The sequence below is a fragment of the Blennius ocellaris genome (assembly GCF_963422515.1).
Source record: "Blennius ocellaris genome assembly, chromosome: 8".
Taxonomy (NCBI): domain Eukaryota; kingdom Metazoa; phylum Chordata; class Actinopteri; order Blenniiformes; family Blenniidae; genus Blennius; species Blennius ocellaris.
Window position 1 is genome coordinate 16861121 of NC_137657.1, and position 20743 is coordinate 16881863.

General features: G+C 40.5%; 1 protein-coding gene across 1 annotated transcript in view; it reads right to left on the minus strand.

The window, feature by feature from the left end:
• Positions 1–464: 464 nt before the first annotated feature.
• Positions 465–20743, minus strand: part of slc9a1a (solute carrier family 9 member A1a) — a 31174-nt gene continuing 10895 nt past the window's right edge. The window contains exons 2-12 of the mRNA XM_080501651.1: positions 19243–19715; positions 18078–18328; positions 16308–16525; positions 14763–14965; positions 11760–11849; positions 9496–9566; positions 8570–8746; positions 7638–7764; positions 7217–7318; positions 5177–5258; positions 465–4417 (exon numbers count right to left, since the gene is read on the minus strand). Coding sequence (XP_080357777.1) covers positions 4134–4417; positions 5177–5258; positions 7217–7318; positions 7638–7764; positions 8570–8746; positions 9496–9566; positions 11760–11849; positions 14763–14965; positions 16308–16525; positions 18078–18328; positions 19243–19715 — 2078 coding nt within the window. The 3' untranslated portion in view covers positions 465–4133. The remainder of the gene's footprint in view (positions 4418–5176; positions 5259–7216; positions 7319–7637; positions 7765–8569; positions 8747–9495; positions 9567–11759; positions 11850–14762; positions 14966–16307; positions 16526–18077; positions 18329–19242; positions 19716–20743) is intronic.

Genomic DNA, 20743 nt, shown 5'->3' on the forward strand with positions numbered 1-20743 from the left:
ATGTTGAAAGATAATTTCACAGGTTGGATAAATAGCAGCCTCCTCTCAGCTTCCTATTGGACATACAGTTAAACACTGAGCTGAGAATTGATCTTCTATGTTGGCTGAACTTGACGGAACAGTTTTAAATCTCATTTTAAGTTTGTCAGGCGTCACATTAATGCCAGTCAACGCGCCGTCTGGTGACGTGAGCAGTGACACAGTGGAGCTTCACACACTTCATCACTCTGACCTCATGTGAGGTTCGTCTGTCCTGCTAACTGCACTCACAAACAATATGAATGCTGTTCTCACTGAACCAAAAGTAGTGATACATGTCTGCCGAGTTTGTCTAATTTGAAAGGATTCTCATTTGAAATGCGCACAGGAAGTAGCACTGATTCAAAGACGTTGGCATTTATTAGGTCAATGCTACAATCTACACAGGATCACGCAAGACATTAATGACGACACAGAGACGGTGGTGTGTTATAAAGTAGGGCTTTAATCTAGGATACAGTTGCAGACGTAGTTTTATTACTGGTTGTTAGTTTGACTGCTCGTTACAGTGGAATGCCGAAAGCTAAAGATTAGTCACCAAGGAAGTGCACACTACATCTTTCAGATCTGGGTTTGTACGTTACATAATAAACTTCTAATACATCTGTTTTGCCTTTCTTAAATATATTAGACTTCTATTTATGGTGATATCAAATTAAAAAAAGAAATCTTAACCATTGAATCGCATGTGAGTAAAACTGACACATGAAGACAAAGAAAACATGAATACAAGGGATTTATATATAATCTATAATTAAGTCAGAGCCTGGGGTTTACTGGGATTAATCCGAGTGTTTCTGCATCCGCAGTAATAAGGCCCATCTTCATCTTCATCATAATCATACACATTCCCTTTCCCAGCGACGCCTCACCTGATGACCATGCACACTGTAATGAAGCCGTTTATTGCTCTCTCTAACGGCGAGATAAAAGTACTGCTTCAGTAAAGTGCTCGGCGTGGTGAGACGGCGGTGTACAGCGAGAGTCGGGGGACGTAAACAACAACTAAAGTCTTTGGTGGATGGCTGAGTGGTGATGGCGCGGGGTCACTTTGCTGCCCCCTCATAACTCCTCTGGGTGCTTCAGCATTCAACACTAGTGTTTTTTTACACATTTGAATCCACGCATGAAATGCCCCATAAAGCTGACAAAAAAACTTTTCTTTTTTTTTTTTTTTTTTACAATGAACTAAAGCACAAAGAAGCTGAAGTGAATGCTGGTGAGGGAGCATCGTTGACATAATGCGAATATCCTGCAGGAAAAGCATCCAGTGTGGAGGAATTCACGTTTACAATTTTGGTTTGATTTGTGCGTCGAGCAGAAACGAAGACAAAAAAAAAAAAGAATGCGTTTATATATGACATTACATGTCATATATAAACACATTCTACATATGAGTACAATTAAATAGGTTCTTCTATAGGCTGTATGGCTTCAGATTTAAGTTTTCTACACCAAACATTACCCTCCCAAGAATGTCACAATGTTTGCCTTAAAGATGCTTTTGGTATGAAAAATAAACATATGAAAATATCCATCTTTTTTTTTTTCCCTTTCAGAAATCTTTGGAATGATGTCAAATAATCAGAGAAATGGCAACAGTTAACTTAAGGACTTCAACAAAAGCTTTTGGCTTCCCTCTACCGGATAATTTTGACATAAAATATGCACTTGGGGCCTTCATTCACAGTTACACATTTCACAAGCAGAAATAAATTACATAGCATCGACTGATGTCTCCCGCTGCAGAGTGCTAAAGGGTTCAGACGTTTGCCAATTCAGGAGTGTGCAAATTATAAAGAATCCTGGGAGATGACAAATAGATTGTTCGAACAGCAGGGGTGTAGAGACTACAATGATGTTCTGCAAATGGGTGTTTTAATAAAATGATTCTTAGTTTTAGTGTCCACTTGTTTGTTTGAAATGGAAAAACCACACTGGTAATGCAGGGACTTTGTCCGACTGCTACACTTTAAAACACCACTTCAACCTAAATAAAGGCAATCGGATGAGGAACGATCTGCTTCTCCTTCGGTCTTTTGCCACATTCATTTACATTTTCTGATTTCTTTATTTGTTGATTATGACAGAGAATTAAATAAAAAAAATGTTTCCAACAGTAAATTTGACTTTGTCAAAGTTGTGATTGACTCATTTTAGCTATATATTTATCCTTACAGGATGCGAAAGCAAAGCACACTGTAGTGCTGATGGTGCACACTGGTTAACGTGAATGCACGTGTGCACAGACCGAATGTGGTCGAACCATTTGCAGCCGTAGAAAGCCATTTTCAGATGCTCAAGAAGAAGAGTAACAATGATTGAAGCGGAGACAAGAAACCAGTCTGTCGGGAACTTTTGCTCTTTCCCCTCAGCTGTAATGCGAGACCTTCCGAGCGTAAGAGGATGAGGGAGGATTGGGCCGTCACCAACGCCGAGAAAACAGCCAGGAAACTGGAACAGTGACCCACTCAGTCAGACTTGGTTTCAAACACCAACTGTACTCTCCAGAAGCAGGTCTTCTTTTGTTTTTTTTACTTGACGGAGACTTTTTCTTTTAACAATGTTCAAATAGGGGGGGGGGGTGAAGTTACTGTATCATCACATTGATAATTTAAATAATATATATACCAATTCACTGTGTAGCTGTGTAAAAAAAAAAAGACATGCAAAGTATTCTTGTGTGGCTATCATACACGCTGTACAGCTTCGATTGAATGTTTCACGGAGTTTTCAGTTTTTCTCTGCAGGTAATTTTGCTCATGTGTGCAGAAGACTGTTTGCCTCAACGTTAAGACTTTAGCCGCACTTTTACTGTGATTTGCCTCAGAGTTTTGCATTTTGCATGTTTTGAAGATTAAGACTTCTAAAGGGTATTCATAAATATATTATAGTTCATTTACACATTTTACACAATTAAACTGCATAGAATTATATATATATCTTTTTTTTTATCCAGTCACGTCTACAGTATTTTGAAGAAGAGGCATGTATTCCTGTACAAGCTAATCTTCACTGCGATTCCTTTTTGAACACGACGACGCAATCAAGCATGTAAAATACTGAATTTTGTGATCTTAAAATGAAGTCAGTATTTCAAAGGTTTAAATTACAAAGTGTCAAAGTGACTGCTGATGGGCACTTGTTGAATTCTTAAACATCAACAGGGACATCTTTATCAACTCGGGCTGATCCTTAAAGGGCTTTTTTCCTCATATTTACAGGGAAAACGTGATAAAGGACGTAATTTAACTGCAATGGATAAATACATCTGTGTGACATCATCATAAACTCTTCAAACATTCAGCTGCAAGTGCCTTCTGGGTCAAAACATCTTTTTTTTTTTTTTTTTTTTCCCAGGTCCACATCACTCACATTGATAAACTACATCCCACAAATGCCGGAGCAAACGGAAAACAAACAGACTTTCCTGCCCTCAAGAAATGCAAATATGTTGATTTAAAATAAGACACTTAGCGAGAAATGCACCAAGTGAAAAAGATTGACATCAAATAAGGCAAAATATCTTAAATTAGCTACTAAATGTTTGGAGATCCAGTGATCTCAAGTGACACGACGACAGCCAGACCTTCACACTCGAGTGTTTCAAAGTAAAAGTGGAACTGATGTGATTTGTTTTGCTGACTGCATTTGGAACTTGAGGATATACGTGAAGTTGTTGAAACAGGAACAAAAGAGAAATTTCACTGGGCTATAATTAAAAAGAGAAAATTAAACGGTAAGACAACGTAAATATATCATCATCTAACACTAAAACAGTCCAAACCTTTGGTAATGCATAGTTCTTTGCTGAATGTCTCAGATTTTCCAGACGTAAAGTCAGTTCCAGCAGTTGCCGTTTCACTCCTGTCCGAAAAAATAAAGAGCAATGACAACAACAATGTGATGGCTCTTTTTCTCACTGCTTCAGGCAATCTCTTTTAGCATTTAGCTCCTGGTTCATACAGCATTTGCAGTTTTGGCTTGTTTGGTTTGTGAACCAAAGAGATGAGAGAGCGGTGAAGCAGCCCTTTCTTCTCTTAACTAGTGAGGGTGGGCATGCAGCCTGACCCCTCGGGATCTGCTCCGTCTTCTCAGGGCAGGAAGGGTTCATCCTCTTCCTCGTCCGCACTGGGACCGGGGTCGCTCAGACACCTCATTAGCTTCTGCGGATCTCTGGCTCCGTCTTTGTTGTCCGGCTTGTTGGGTCCCCCGGGCCTTGACTGGGTCGTCTTCATTGTCAGGCCTGGGTCCTCCTGTTCGGCCCGCCGGAACTCATCCAGAAGGTTGAGCGAGTCCGGAGACTGAGGAGAGGCCAGGTCAACCTGGATGGTTGGCACATTGTCCGACGCTGGCTTCATGCTGTAGGCCTGGGGGTCTATACATAAGACAAACGGAGCACTTCAGGAAAGTCGCAGAACGGAATCAGTCCTTGCGTCACCATGCATTGATGTACATCGTATGAAGGGAGGAAAATGTGATCGACAGAGTGACTCCACAAACTCAGGCTTCAGGACCTTTCCTGGTTTTCCACAGTACAGGACAACAACACAGCAAAGGAGGTCACAATGAGTCATGGCGAAACGCATGCTGGAACCGCTCTACTCTCAGAGAGAACAGAACCTCCCGGGGTGGAACATGCTCAACTCTGCACGAGAACTTCATTCCTTCATTCCTTCATTAGTGATGGAATACTTAATGTATGTTTACAGGCAGGATCGCTGCAGCATGCGTGTTAGGACTGCTGTCGGGTTATCGCAAATTACAATGAATGGTCTCTACACTCAACTACATACCTGAGGAGATTTTGCTTCCTTTTTGCTGCTGAGCAGGTGTGAAATCAGTATCTTTTCCTAAAATGAAACCACACACTGGTTTACATGCCGGCTGGCTCATGCAAACATATTTCCATCAATGGGGAAATATAAGTATTTACGGTATCTGTTGCTGTGGCTACAAGCAGCAGCAGTGTTTCTACACCTATTGTGTGAATGCTGCCTCGTGAACCTCACAAAATGCAACGTCTGAGATTTCGGGTTCCCATTAGTGACTGCTCTCCTTTCACTTCAGGCAATGCCTGACAGCTGCGCCTACTGAAGTGCCTTCATTTGGCTTCAGTGAAGAAGGAGGTGCTCACCTGAGGCCAGTCTGGCTCTACATATAGTTGGTGAATCAGGAGGAGCAGCAGGTACCGTCAGGTAGTTATTCATCTCTTTTATCTGGGGAAAAAAAAAACACAAAAAGCAAAAAGGTGGATTAGTGGGATGCAATGGCTTTGTGTGTGTGAGATCACAATGCACTGAGCTTTCATAATTATTCAAGGTAAAAAATGCTTTTATGGCTTAGAAATGCAAAAAAGAAGAAGAAAAAAAGCAAGAAGGAGGAAAAAAGACACACACTTCTTTCTTTATTCATGTGGGAAACGAAGCGACCAAGCTGCACAACCTCTGCAGGTCCCTGTTAATTAATGTTGAGGGAAAAACTTCATTAAAACTGTGCACTGCTTCTTCAGACTGCACAAACCCTCTAAAGTGGCCTCTATAACACATCCGATGTGCCCTAAACCTGGAGTCTGTTTTCATTATGTTATTACCAGCTGTTGGAAGCACTGGGGTCCGTTAACGGTGCAAATAAATCAGCTCCTATTTGTGTAGAGAAATTTAATTTACGAGACTGAAGGTGGATTCTAATTACAACACATATCACAGTTTTATCTGATTATAAAACTGCTGTTGGCCCGGTGAGAAAAGAGTTTCTGGCTGTAATTTGTGTCTCGACTAGTGTAGTGAGACAAGCCTCCCCGGGGAAAGTTATAGAATTTATAATAAAGTTAAAGTGAAGGTTATGAACGCCTTCAGTTGGTGCTTTACTGATCTGTGGTGAAGATCTGTCACCATCAAAGGCCAATTGTATTTCCTTGTCATTCATTTGTTCACGGTGTAACAGAGGTAAACCAGGAAAATCCTAATGTTTGATCAATCAAAAATTTACCCGGGCTATTGATAAATGTTGGCGACTTACTAATTTTCTGTTTTAGAAATGATATTGGCCCATTTTGTAAAGAATCATAGGATAACAATGTTAATGTGTAGTAATGTCATGATTAACAAATGGCGTTCCAACTACAAGATTTCAGATGAAATTTGATGTTTGCCTGCTGCTGATTAGTATCCCCTTCGTTTTGTTTTTCACCAAAATCCCAAAGTTTTTTGCAATTTTTGTGGGAACAGTTTGTCAAATCATCAACAATATAGCAAACTATTCCCAGGTTTTCCACAAATTTGTATGTGCTTTTTGACAGTGGGAGAATAGTGGCACGCTGAAGAAAAAAAAAGATTTCTTTTCAAATAAAACAGGCGCAAATAGAAAGGCCCACGGAATTCTTTGCACTACAGTGGTTTTCTTGTAATTAAAAAGAGAAGTACTTAACAAATAGCAGGTTGTTAAAAGCATGATATCATGGCGCAGAGAACACAAGACAGTGTTATACAATAGGACTCAAATGGAACGTAATACTGCCAAGTAAAGCCTTCATCACACCGTCCCGGCGGTCTGTTAATCTGAACCCCATTGTGGTGCTGTGTGGTTATTGTGAATGTTTTAATGGCATTGGGAGCAGGGCCAGCCAACCCATCCACCTCCAGGTTTGTTAGCGGGTCGGACTATGAGCAGGAATGTGGTGAACGTCAGCCCGGCTTAATTAGGCTGTCGAAACATCGTTGTTATGCGGTACATCTGTTGACAAAGAGTGAGCGCATTGTGTTGAAAAAGGAGCTGCAATGAGACCCGGAGACGAAGAAGCTTCTGCTGATCTGCAGGGAGGAGGAGATTTGTCAGCAAGTTACAAGGGTCGTGACTTGACCTTTGTTTGTCTCGCTGTGTTGTTGCCTTGGTGACGATATCGCCAACGTGATGACACTTGTACAACAGAGTAAGGGTGGGGCGGGGGTGTAAACGGTCTACTAAAGAAAATTCACCCCGGATTGGTCGTTAAAGATTTAATCTCTCAAATTCTGACGCATCGCAAACTCATTTCACAAATCATCTACATCAACAGGACAGCTGTGGTGTGAAAATGGTAAACAAGATATGATGTGTGGGTTTTTTTTTCTTGTAAAAATTATGCCAGCTGGCTTGATTAAGGAGGTGATTGTCGATTTAAGAGGTTGTTGTTTACCTTCTTCTCCAGGTCAATCATCCTCTGCTTCTTGAGAAGTAAGTCGCTAAATCCATCCTCGTAAGGATCGGCCACCAGAGTGTGTCTGTTGTAGGAGCGCAGCTGCAAAAAAAAGAAAGACTCAATAAAAAAAAGAGGCTGGATTGCTACAGTAACGTCACTGCACATTTGTTAAAGCCATGATCACCATGGTAACATTATTCATGACCAGTATAAATCAATGAAAATTGCTTTCCTGTGTCCTTAAAGTCACTGTTGGTTAAAGCACACCTACCGATTTCATTCTTTCTTAAAACAATCAATGCATTAGAGGGTAATATCGCACAGGTAATTTGGGATTTGAGTTCAAATCGATACTAATGCTGGTCTGCAATATAATTTGATAACAATAGAATAGGTATTCTTTCGTCAGCAGCGTTACCCTTTGTCGTGTCCTCTGAAGGTTACTCCTGAGGATTTTCCTGATCTCCTCTTCTCGGCCTTTGGGCAGCTGAGGAAGTGCTCTCTCGACAGGCTTGGCAGCAGGGGGCTTCTTGGGCTGAATATTCCTGGAAAATACAAAATAACATCAATCAAGGCTTTTGTAGTTTATAACAAATGACCACATTCACCAAAGAAGGATGATAATGATGAGGATGTCGAAATCAGGCCGAATGCAGCAATGGAGCACCGACAATGTCCGAGCCGCTTTGAGTCATTTTTCATGCAAGCAGAGAATGCAACTGTAACCAGAGATTACTCGGCGGATCAAACATAATGCAGACAATCCAGTCCAGTCACTAAAAATCCTCATTAAAAAAAGAATCAATAATAATCTCATAAACAGCTTATCTACTTCCAAGTGACATGCAGCTCAACCTCAATAACTTAATATATTAAGTTTTCCTTTTGAATGAAGATGCATTTAAAACATGTTTGAATACAATGGCGTTATCATTCAAATCAAACAGTTAAACCTGCAAATCAAAGGCATCTTATATAAATATACACATTTCCAGCCTTTTTTTGTTTTATACTTTATGATTTCAACTTCTAAGTAATGAAAATACATCTGATAAGCTCATATGTTTCTCACGAGTTGCAGTGCTATGTGTACAAATAACAAAACAATTAACATTTCAATGGTACTGCAGTTAATGGAGATATTGTAAAACACCAGATAAAAATACAACTTTTCCGAATTACAGCTTGGCACTAATAAAGCTTTCCAAGGTCTTTTTTTTATCATTATCGCCTAACTTTATCTCCAATCTGTAGAACAGAGTGACTTCAACTGAGGTATTGCAATAAATCTAAAACTAAACTGTAATAGGGACGTACAGCTGGTGGCTAATGACGCCACTCTATACTCACTGCATGGAAACTGTGGAAGGCATCGCAGAAGGAAGCTTGACGCCTCCTCCACTCTCCACCATCTCAATGGCCTGTTTAAACTCCATCTTGTGGTAGAAAGCGATGAGCTGTGGCTCCTTAGAGCGTTCGCCTGCAATCAGACACTTCTTCACATACTTCTTGTTGAAGCGGTTCAGCCTGAGAGAAGAAGAGGAAAGTGAGAGATGAAAACAGACACCGGAGACAAAAAGGATATGTAGTGAGAGCAGCGGGACACGTGATATAAGGCAGGGATCGCGAAATGCCAAACTTTTTTACCGGACGATGGTCCAGTAATCATGCAATTTTTACTGGACCGAAGCACATTTTATTGGACCGAAGGAAAGTTTGATGAAAATATATATATTTTTTTTATATGAGGCTGTAATTAGGCTGTAATTAGGCTGGGGCGAGGGAAGTCTGGGCAACTCTGCTCGGACTGCTGCCTCCGCGACCCGGCCCCGGATAAAGCGGTAGAAAATGGATGGATGGATGGATGTAATTAACTCGTTTCCAAAGGAAAGTATGAAATGTACAAATGTATGCATGTATTCTCTCAAAAGGCAATTTGAGGTTAGTATAAGGTCAGAAAAGGAAGCAGCACAAACTATTTATGTTCAATTTAGACAATATGGGGGTCTGTGTGATGTCATCATCTCACAATAAACTTGTGATATCTTTAAAACCTCAGAATCACTTAATTAATTCCTGGGGAAATTAATTGGGCTCCTCAAACTGGGATATTAAATATTATTGAATCAGATCAAATATTTACAAAATAGCTGTTTGCTTGTTCTACTTAATCATGTTTCAAAATATCACGATCATTAATGTCATTTGGGACGAGGTGATAAGACATTGGGGAGTGTGTTTGAGCAGAAAGGAGTCATTTCCAATGAAATCCATACTTGTCCTTCCAGTGGTGGTGTCCATAGTGTCCACAGATATCCTCAATCCCAGTCAATAAGTGGTCGAGGAACTGGGGATTAGAAAGCAGATAGGTTTTTAAACAGGATGAAAAACACACACATTCTCTGGACTTGGTTCTCACCAGGCCTCCCTCTGGGAAATGTTTCTTATTTACTCTAAAACACTCTCAGCCAGCAAGGTACAAACTGAAATAAAGAGCAAACAGACTTCTCAAGGTCCATGTTACAGCTTTTGAATTGCAATGCCATTTGTGCACATCAGTTAGAGTTTGTGCACAAGTTAGAGGATGCCTTTTCCTTGCATTAGGGTTTTTGCATCTTATTATTGCATGCGACTTGACTATGAGGACAAATTTACAGACAATGATGCAATACCCTCCAAGATTGTCACCATTATCATCAACAACAACAACAACAACAAGCAAGGAGCTTTCCAGCAGTCTATGAGAGAAAAGCAGCAGCAGTCAGGTGATTGACTGGACCGGGTTTAACAGTGGCAGCAGGACTGCTTGGAGAACCGCGGTACTGTGCCGACGCGTTTGCTGTTCCGACTGCAGCTGGCCTGCGGATCACCCGGGTGCTCTGACTAAGACTGTAGATGACGGTCTGACAGCCGGCGTTGTCATGGAAACAGGTCATTAAGCAGAGCTGCAGAATCCACTTCTGCTTTGTCAAGATCGACATTGATCATTCATTTAAAGACAACCCCCCCCGGACACTGCGGGGGTGAAAAAGTCCCAGCTATGACCCGATGCAAACTTTCTGCAGAGGAATATGTGAGAAGAAAAAACTGATAATAGCCTCAATATTTATATACTTTTCTCTTATTTCAAGATTGTTAAAAGCACAGTTTCTTTCCCAGGTTATTGTTGACTTGACTTACTTACATATTTGTTTAGTAAACACTGTCGTATGTGCTTCAGAGGCCTACAGGTCATATTTACACCCTATTTTATTTCAGTTCTTCACAAAATTGAGGAAAACTGAAATCTCAAGAGTGCCTATGGTTTTTGATGTGACTGAAACTCACTCAGCCTTGGAGTGCAGATCAGCAGATAAGACGGGTGAGGTGAACATGCACACAATGACAAAGTAGCAAGATGACAACTGTTGCCAGCGTCAAGGCAAAAATTATTTTTTTTAAACAGAAAAGATTTTTATATACAGCCTTCCTTTGCAATTGCACAAATACAAACACTACATCAGTGAGTGCATGAACTTATTATTATTATTGTGAGATTCATGCATCAGGATTATACAGGATTATTTTTTTTTCATTTTAATAAGAATATTAAAGAACAGGAAAGATCTGAAGGATCTGCAACTTTTCTGTAAGAAGTATGCTTACTACGTCATCAAATGTCTTGCTTGTTTTTGGATTCATGACCACATTATTAGCCCAGTAAGACTCTCCTCAGCCAGCTCTGGTGAATCTGTTCACTGCGGCTTTACAGTGGAGAAAGCCATTAGGACAGTCTGCTGTTGTGGCCTACGGCGCTGGTGACTCACTCATTGTCAAGTCCCAGAGAGAGCGGTGTGTGTGTGTGTGTGTGTGTGTGTGCGTGTGCGTGTAAAAGAAATATGTATTCATGACCGTTTTAATAATTAATTCCAAGCTCTCAGGGATTTTAACAGACCGGTGTTACTTATGGATTTGTTCCAAAAACTAAGTACCGTACACCAATGCATCTATGTATTTTTTGGTGTGTATTTATACAGACACAAGAACACATGCAATGCACACACACATTACATTAATCATGTGGTTGCGGGAGGTGTTCAGGTAATGAGGGACCACATTTGTATTCGCAAAACTTTGCGGATTTCCATCCAGTGTCGCACCATTACTGGACTATATTTTCCACTGAGATGGAGTAACACTGCCCGACCAGCAGGGGGAAGCAATGATCAGGTTTTGACAAACTCGATGGCCCAAGAGGCTCCATTATTTTTTTTTTGTAATTCCACTACATACAAGTGGCAGAATAATATTGTCCAAAGATTAATTACAACATTCCCATGCACAATGTTTATCATTCATTAATCCATGAAACTGTCAAACAGGAATGGTAGTGATCACGCTGACTGAGTAAATAGAAAGCATGGATTTTGGTAAAAGGGGAAGCTGTTAATTCATTGCTTATGCTTATAGTTTTTGAATATTTCATTTGTCTAACTAAAGAGAACGTTTGCTCTATAAACAGAGTGAAGGTTATGCACGGTGGAGTAGGAAAGGTTGTTACCTGGGTGTGGATCTCCTCATTAATTGTGCGTTTGGCCTCCTGTTTCTTCTTTACTGCCAGCAGCTCCACCAAAGGTTTGATGGTCATGCCCTGCAGGGGGGGAGAAGAAGAACCAAACATTATTCTCTGGACACCTCACGACCTTTTATCCAAGCAGTAACAGGATCGTGTGACCAACTTTGTGAACTTCATTTGAAACTCTTATCTCAAAGTGTTTTCATGATTTCTTTGTGGGTCATGTACGACACATGAACCAGTGCTCTCTGGGTCATTTGCACATGTCCTGTTTACTGATATCAATTGGTTACTCAGTAATATCTTACGCATGTTAAGAAAAAAAAAAAAAAATGTAACCCTTTAATGATTAATATGATCCAGCTTTAGAAACTCACAATTCGCACCTTAATATTTTCACACAAATGAAAAAGGGTGAAGTACAGCGTTCCTCTAATAAGAGTTTCTAAGTAGTGATGTTTGTCTGAACAGGGTGGCACCAGTGAAGCAAGATATAGGGTTTGATGTTAATGTGGACCTCCAACAAAGGATAACTGATCTTTTAAACGGCAACAAAAACAAAAATCAATAAAGTGACTCAAATAAAAAACAGTGAGCATTATACACTGGGATGATTTGTTATACAAGACAGTCCTGAAATGGTTTTCTTAAGAGCCCCCCCCCCCGACTTGCTTTGGATCCCCTGATTTTCCTAAACCTCTGGATCAATTAAGCAAATGTAGTGAAATATATATATAATTATTGTTGTTGTTGTTGTTGTTAATGTGTACTCTGTTTTCCAGGAAAATCGTTCCTATGTGGTAAGACATTGGTCACCTAGTGTGATTCCAGGAATGAATATCACCCTAATGTAACATCATAGTGAAATCATAACAGGGAGGGTTGATCAAAGCAGCATGACAAAACCCGAGGTGTGTGTGTGTGTGTGTGTGTGTGTGTGTGTGTGTGTGTGTGTGTGTGTGTGTGTGTGTGTGTGTGTGTGTGTGTGTGTGTGTGTGTGTGTGTGTGTGTCCTTGTCCACACCTAAACGCTTGACAGTATCATTGTGATGACATTAAGCCGACCGTCTGGTTTACTGTAGCATGAAGCGGCCGATTCCTGCTCTCCTGACTAATTCCACATACAATGCATCTATCATCTCAGCTTATTTAAAATAATGTATGAGGCAACGTGTTTCTCAAGTTATACAAGGAGTAATGCTTTTATATAGCCCTTTGTCGTTTACAATCTTACAAGTCTTTGCCTCAATAACTGTGTATTTCTTGTATTCATCTCCTAAATATGTGGTACTTCCATAAGATTTTGATCCATTTTATTCTCTAATGTATCTGTTCAGGTTTTTTTGTTAATCATTTGTTTTAATGTCTGGGTGCTTCATGAATATACAGACAAGAATACTTAAAGAAGCAGGGTGGAATTCGATTAAATAATTACTCCTTCTGTTAACTGGTTCATCTCAAGTAAATACTAAACACTCCATTAGCTTCCATCTAATAAGCTAAAGGATGAATTTAGCCGTCTTCTTTTTTTAAAGAAATTATTTGAAGAAATTAGATTTTCAAAACTGCCAAAACTATAACATTGTTCCAAGCCTGAACTTTAACATAATCTGAAGTTGCTCTTCAAGAAATGTTCAGTGAAAAGTGAATTGCTGATATTAAAGGAGTAAATAACCAACAGATAACAGATATGAACAGATGAAACATCCACATATAAAGGGACTAATCAGCCTGAAAGAAGTCCACAATTCAACAATCTTCAACCACTAAAACTGACAATTTATCACGATGAAAGTTTTCAATAACCACAGCGCCTCCCAAAGTAGAAACAAGTCAATGTGTCTCTTGCTCACACAAATTCTTATTCTTATCTCCCCATTGATGGCCTCTGCCCCACGCACCGCCTGGTCTGCATCAATCATTGCATCAGAGTGCCCGAGCGAGAGCTGAATCCATCGCTATGAATAAAATATGTTTCTAATCTTGCCTCTGCGGAGACAGAACTTCTTTGCGGGGTTTTATTTTAGCAGCTGCTGTTGTTCTGGGTCCGCTTCACATCCAAGTATCTTCCTACACTGGCACCTGGAGACGGATTTATCCGACACGGCTGAGCGGTTGTTTGGGAACGCTGCTCGCCGTGAACAAAATAACTACAGTCACTGCGTGTTTGCTGGGACATTTTGACGCCCGTTTTAAAAGTGACAAACTCTGCTTCCCAAAACAGACGAAGCAGACTACTTGAGGCTGAGCAACTCATGAGACAAAACTGTTTTTTTTTTGTGATAGAGACATTTATTTAATGATCAATTTTCTGCATCGCTAACTGCAAGCTCATTAAGCCTAAACTAGACTCAATTAAGCTGTAAGAGCCGATATGTGCATGCATGGACGACTACTGTTTTCAATGCAAATATGTAACATTAACAAGAAGATCATTTGACAGCTGATATATTGTTATAATCAAATCCACATTTTCTAGAAAAGTCAGCCTTTTAAATAATGTTGAGTACATATGATTTCACAAGATTTCACCATTTCTTTGTGCATTTCAATCAAGACTCAGAAAACAACTGGAGGTAGAACTGATGGGCGCCACATTGGAGGTTTTACTTTACAGATTTACATCACCACAGGTGCAGTGATTAGCGCCGTCATCTCATGGTCGCATGGTTACTGGCCTGAACCTGACGGGCAGATGGTCCTTTTTCTGTACAACTTAAATGAAATATGTGGATTTTCTCTTAAGTCTCCTAAATGTATTAGCTTTTACACTGTGCAATGCGAGTTCATCCATTAAAGGATCCCACTGAATCAGAGGTGACAATCACTATTAGCTATGGAATTCCTTATCTCGTCAGGTTAATCCGACAATGGCCATCACAACAGGTCCCATTTTAATACACAATCTCACGCCCAAGCAGTTTCCAATGACTCTCGTTTGAATCGGGCAGGGACAAAAGGCGAGGGGACTTTGTTTGATCACACGTACCTGAACGAAGACAGTGAAGAAGATGACCGTGATGATGGCAGTGAGGAACATCTCTCTCATTGGAAAGTGATCTTTTTTCAGCAGGAAGCAAAGGGAAAAAGCGATGGCCCCGCGCAGGCCACCATAGGCCACGATGAACTGATCCTTGGTGGTCAGCTTAACGATGCGAAACTTGTTGATGATGTAGGTCAGACCAACCACGCCTGCAAAATACAACATGTGGCATGAGTAATATGTACAAGATCACAGTCAAAACAGCAGTCTTTTACATTTAACTCTCTCAAATGATCAACGCAGACTTGAGTAATAGACATTTGAAAATAGTCTGAAGTGATTCTTTTCATGATATAATGATTCCTTTTAGATAGAAATGAAGTATTTCAAGCATTTTAGATTAGTTGCATACTAGGATTTCAAAGATCTGTTTCACAGTGAAGATACAGATCTCCGATATAAAAAGTGTTTCACATGCGCACAATCTTTGTCTTGACATGCCAAATATGAAGGTGTGATTCAATCCAATAGCTTTAAAAATAATGCTGAGCTGACTCCCAGTATTTAGCTCCGCCGTGGAAATGCATCGTATCCCCAAGCCATGTATGATTTGTGTCACACCAAGAGAATTTGTGATTGAACGGCAGATTTCATCCCATTTTTCATATCAAAAAATTTTATTGGTAACAGCTGTTGGAGGACTAATAAACTAATATTGATATATATATATATATATTTTATTTTTTTTTCACTCAAATGTATCTTTTCTTGCATGAGGATGTTCAACTGACTGTTTTCAATGGAGGGTAGAAGAAGTAGTTCAAATAGTGTGCTTTGGAAGTCAGTCACACAAATTATGATGCATAGTTCACAAAGTTAAACAAGAGCATATTCAGCCGCCTTGTTTTTATTGGATTCGCCATGACAAGCAAGCTCTGTACACTTGGCTGGTTTTTATGCCGGATGCCCTTCCTTATGCAACCGGAATTCAAACGCGGATGAATCAAGGTCAAGATTGAACCCCATGCACAAAAATCCCCTTTATGCAATTGATAAGAACAATTCCAATTGTTCTACAATAAGAAGATCTAGTATTGCACACTGCAGGTAAGGTGTGAGCAATTATTGATTGATTTCGATGCACAAGCGTCAACTCCAAGGCACGAAACCATTAAAATGACGACAATTTGTAACGCCATGACAGAATGCTGCTTTCTTTCATTTCCAATCGCTCCTACAAAAAACACGATCACGGGCATGACAAATACTCAACCGAAGGACTTTTGACATCCTGAAAATGAGGAAACCCTCAGCGATGCTTGCCTTCACGCACCGACAGTTGTATGATGAAACACGATCGCAACGGTTCTCGTGAAGCAGTCTTTAAAGTGTCATAAGATCTCACTATCACCGTTGGAAAAATATGTTCCAACGCTGAGCTTAAAATAGCAATTAGCATTGAACAGTATTGAAAGGATCTTGCATGAATTTCATCCGAATATGGCCCTCCTGCATTTATTTAATGGTGTAAAAAGATACTGTGGTACTGACCTATGACTCGTGCAACCAGACACAGAATGACTGTGACCGAGACGAAGGTCCAGTTCCAGGAGTGAGGTCCGTCCACCGTGGCGACACCCAGAAAGATGAAGATCAGCGTCTCGCTGACGCTGCTCCACATTTTCAGGAAGTACTTGATGGTTGTGTGGGACTTGTGGGATATGTTCGCTTCCACATAGGGTCGCATTACTGCTCCACATGCTATTAACCTGGAAAAAAAAAACAAAAAACAAGAGAAATGTTGGCTTAGATAAACAATAGTGAAATAAGTGGATGACACGAGAGGAGATATGCGAATAGCAGGAAGCACTCTAGCAATAAAAAAAATGTGTTTGTTCCAAGACTTCCTGCCTCATCAATCAAATCATTCTTGAATGTCCAACTAAAATCCTTACTAAATACATATGTGTATATTTTAAGTAAAATGCAATCCTAAATATTTTCCTTTGCAAGTTTTCCACACTGATTATGGCAACACTTCTGTCTCGTAACCACTTCTCTGTTCCATTTTGGCCACGCAATGTTTCAACGTCAAAAATTTGGAGGCCAAAAACAACCATCTGCGTCACATAGGCTGCAGCAGCTGTTTAACATTCACTCCGTCACCCTTCATTGTCAATATCGGTCTGGCTTCCAGGCTCTTATAGAAAGATGAAAGGAATTCCCCCCAGTAGGCTCTCAACTCCTCTTTTAAAAACTAATGATACAAATCAAATTTAAAAAAAAAAGAACAAATCCAGATTTTATTATGAGGCGCAACAAGACAGTCGCATGCATCAGAAGGGATTGACCTTGGAGCTACAAATCCTGTGGCCGTGACACAGCGCAGAGATGTAGTATATCAGCTTCTCCTGTCAGCAATAACTCCTCCGGCCTTAAACAGAAAATAAATTGCTACGTACTGGAAGAGCTGATGAAATGGCACTGAAGAAAATGTTGATGTGTCAATAAATCTGAGCTTGGTTTAAACTGACGGATTCATTACACTTGCAGGTTATATGGAGTGTGATCTGCACAGATGTGTGACGTGAAACAGTTACCCTGCTGCTCGTATATAAACACGTGACACGAAGGGAAAAGCCATTCGTTAAAAAAGAAGGAAAGAAAAAAAAAATGCTGCATCAGGAGGGCGTGTTTGAATAAATAAGCAGAAGAGATACCAGCGAGCAGACATGTTAATCTAACTACTTATTTGGAATCACTGAATCTGCACACAGCAGCAAAGCACCAGACAGAACAAGATGAGAACTGAGAAAGTAAGTTCGAGGAATTGCAGTAAAATTACATGGTTTCAAGTTCTCTACAAAATATAGTACAGACAAGGACGTTACAACCGTTCTCTAATGACAGACTGGAAGATCAACTTGTTAACTACTATAATATCAAAATACCATCCTTGGTGGCAATTACAGTTTTAATTTAGCTTACATTTTGATGGTAGGTGCAAGAAACATAATTTAAGCAATAAAAAGCCCATTTGTTGAAGTAAAACATGGTGTGGAAAACAGATATTCAAGGTTTTCTTCAGAGTTGTAGCAACATATTTCATCAATATTTCTTAATCGACGTAATTAAAAACATGCCTCTCATTAAAAATGACGTATTTAAACAGGAGCCAAAATCTTTAGTGGTCAACTTGACAAGTTTTTTGTTCAAATCAATACTATGAATTCGGTTAAACGGCAGGGAAGTAAACCTTGTTGATATTGCACTTTGAGTACTCTGCACACTTCAAGATCTGAATATAGTGAACACACTTACGCCATGATGCCAGAGAGGTGGAACATCTCAGCTGACAGGTAGGCCATGTAGCTGTACACAAAGACAAAAAGTGGCTCGATGACACGCGTGTGGGAGGTGAAGCGGGAGGTGAAGGCAGCCAAGATGCCATAGATGGCTCCCACTAGAACGCCACCCACTGCAACTATAAGGAAGGAGATGACTCCCAGGAACCCGTCCAGCACCGTCACCGTGCCAGCCCCTGCAAACTCCTCAAAAAGGTGGTACAGTACCTACAATGGACGGGAAAGCAGAAAGACGAGAGTGTATAACAAAAAAAGAGAAAGACAATATTAACAAACAATAAAATGTTAAAAACACATCACAACAGCAGCAAACAAAAATCAAAGAAAAGTGAAAACTCTGACAGCCACTGAAGGTTTGACAAAAGCCTGCACTCAAATCTGTGCTAAATCATAACTCAGAGAACAGCAAAGAGCTCACACATTGTACCACTTGATGTCATTAACAGTTTGTCAGTAACTCGTCAAGAACACAGTGCTGAAATGGTTTACTGTTACTTAAAAAGTACGGCTGTTAAGATGTGAAAATACCCAGGAAACATGACAGCATAGTATCATTTGTTACACTGTGTCACTGCAGTGGTCTCACTCAGTCTGGTCATTTGTTTCTCTTTGATCTGTTCAGCAGTTACTATTATGTTCAGAGTTGACAGCAACCATTTCATGTAGATGTCAGTTTCTCATTGAAGTTTCAAGGCTAGATTGTTGAACACCTCTGAAGATTGGCCTGGATCCACAGCTGGTTCAAGAAGTGTGTTAAATGCTGCGACAGGAGGCAGATGAGGCGTCCATGCCGGGCTAAAAATGCTAAAAGCTGGCCCTCATAACCTGGTGATAAATAGTAAACTGGACTGTTTGGACCTACAAAGGCTTGATCTGTATTGTATATGGAACTGATGTCGCCACTATATCTTACCCTACAAATTTGAAAATGGATTCGACTCCTTAACATCTACGCATGTGGAAAGTCGCACACGTTTTAATGCGCAATGGGGAACAATGTGTCTAATATTTTGTTGGCTTCTCTTTTTGAAGCTAAAAGTGTCTTTTTTTTTTTTTTTTACTGATTATGGTGGTTTAAATAAAAAAGTTTCTCATTTCTCATTTTAGGTTTGGTCACTCACCACAGTTACAGCATCATTGAGCAGCGATTCACCAAACACCAGGATGTGCAACAGCTCATTAATGTGGATCTCCTCAAACACAGCCAGCACGGCGACGGGATCCACGGCTGAGATGATGGAACCAAACAGCAGGCAGGGCAGAAGCTCCAGTTGGTGGAGTTGTGACGGGTTGGACGGCTGGATCTGGCACACTAAATACAGCAAGCCCCCAATGAAGAAGGCGTTCCACAGAGTCCCCACGACGGCAAACATCAGGATGGTTCCCACATTCTCCATGAAAGGGCGGATGGGCAGGAAATAGCCGGCATCGAGAATGATGGGGGGCAGCAGGCAGAGGAAGAACAGCCGAGAGTCCAACACTGGCGGGACCTTCTCTCCAGCGAGTCTGATGAGTCCTCCGACCAGCAGGCCCACCACGATCAGCAGGCAGCTCTCTGGCACGATGCCGGACAGACGAGGAATCAGATGGAACCCTGAAAGGAAAATTAAAAAATGGAGGAACACAAAACAGGAAGCAATGACATTTAGAGAGTAAAAAAGAAAAAGGGAGGAATTCCCTGGAAACCAACGGTTTGTGAACGCGTGTGTTTGTACCACGACAAATAACCGCGTAACCTGACACAATGCGTGCCGCTATGTGCAAGTTATTCATTTACTGAGTTTAAATTTTGAGCAGGCAGACTATTGTATCAGCAAAAATAGTTCACTATTATAACAGGAGACGCACTGACAGCAGATATATTCACTGGAAGTCTTTGTCTGAACAGATGACTGAAGTATCAATGACACTTTAGCATTACAACAACAATGAGTCTGTTTGTCTACATCAGGGTCATCCAGGCATTGTAATAGGTTGCATATTATCCAGTACACAACCACTGTCGGTCAAGGTATAAAGTAAATTTGAATAGAAAAACATGGCTTCGTGGGGAAACAAGTAAATAGCAACCTTTCAGTGACATGCAAGGCACAATGCTTGAATTTACAATTCCGTGCAAACATGTCCTCATTTTTCTTACTTCACAAATGGCAGCGTTGAAAGGGAAATCACCCGTAACACACTACTCTTCTAAGGTATGACACCAACCAGTTTCTCTTTGTTATCCTGCAGCGTCCTTCACTGTGCACAGTTCCCAGGTAAAAGGAAGTGCCACTGCCTGCAGGTCAGTCAGGCTAGCTCGAAATGCTAAAAGAATCTGATATGTAACCAGTGCAGGCATGCCCGTTTTCACTCACTCTATATATTTACAACCTTTAAACGTTCACACACTTCCTTGTTTTGAAGCTGTACACGTATACTGGCCCTTGCGTAGCTGCTAATGCTAACACTATAGTGATTCGTTGGGAGGGAAAAAATGAAAATAACATGCAAAATATTCAATGTAAACGATCTCACATGGGCAGTCCCAGAGCAGGTGCAAAGAAAAGAAAGCAGTAGCAGTTAAAGGAAAAAAAAAATGCCTTCCTAATTCTATTTCGTCTTTTTGTATGTGGGGTAATT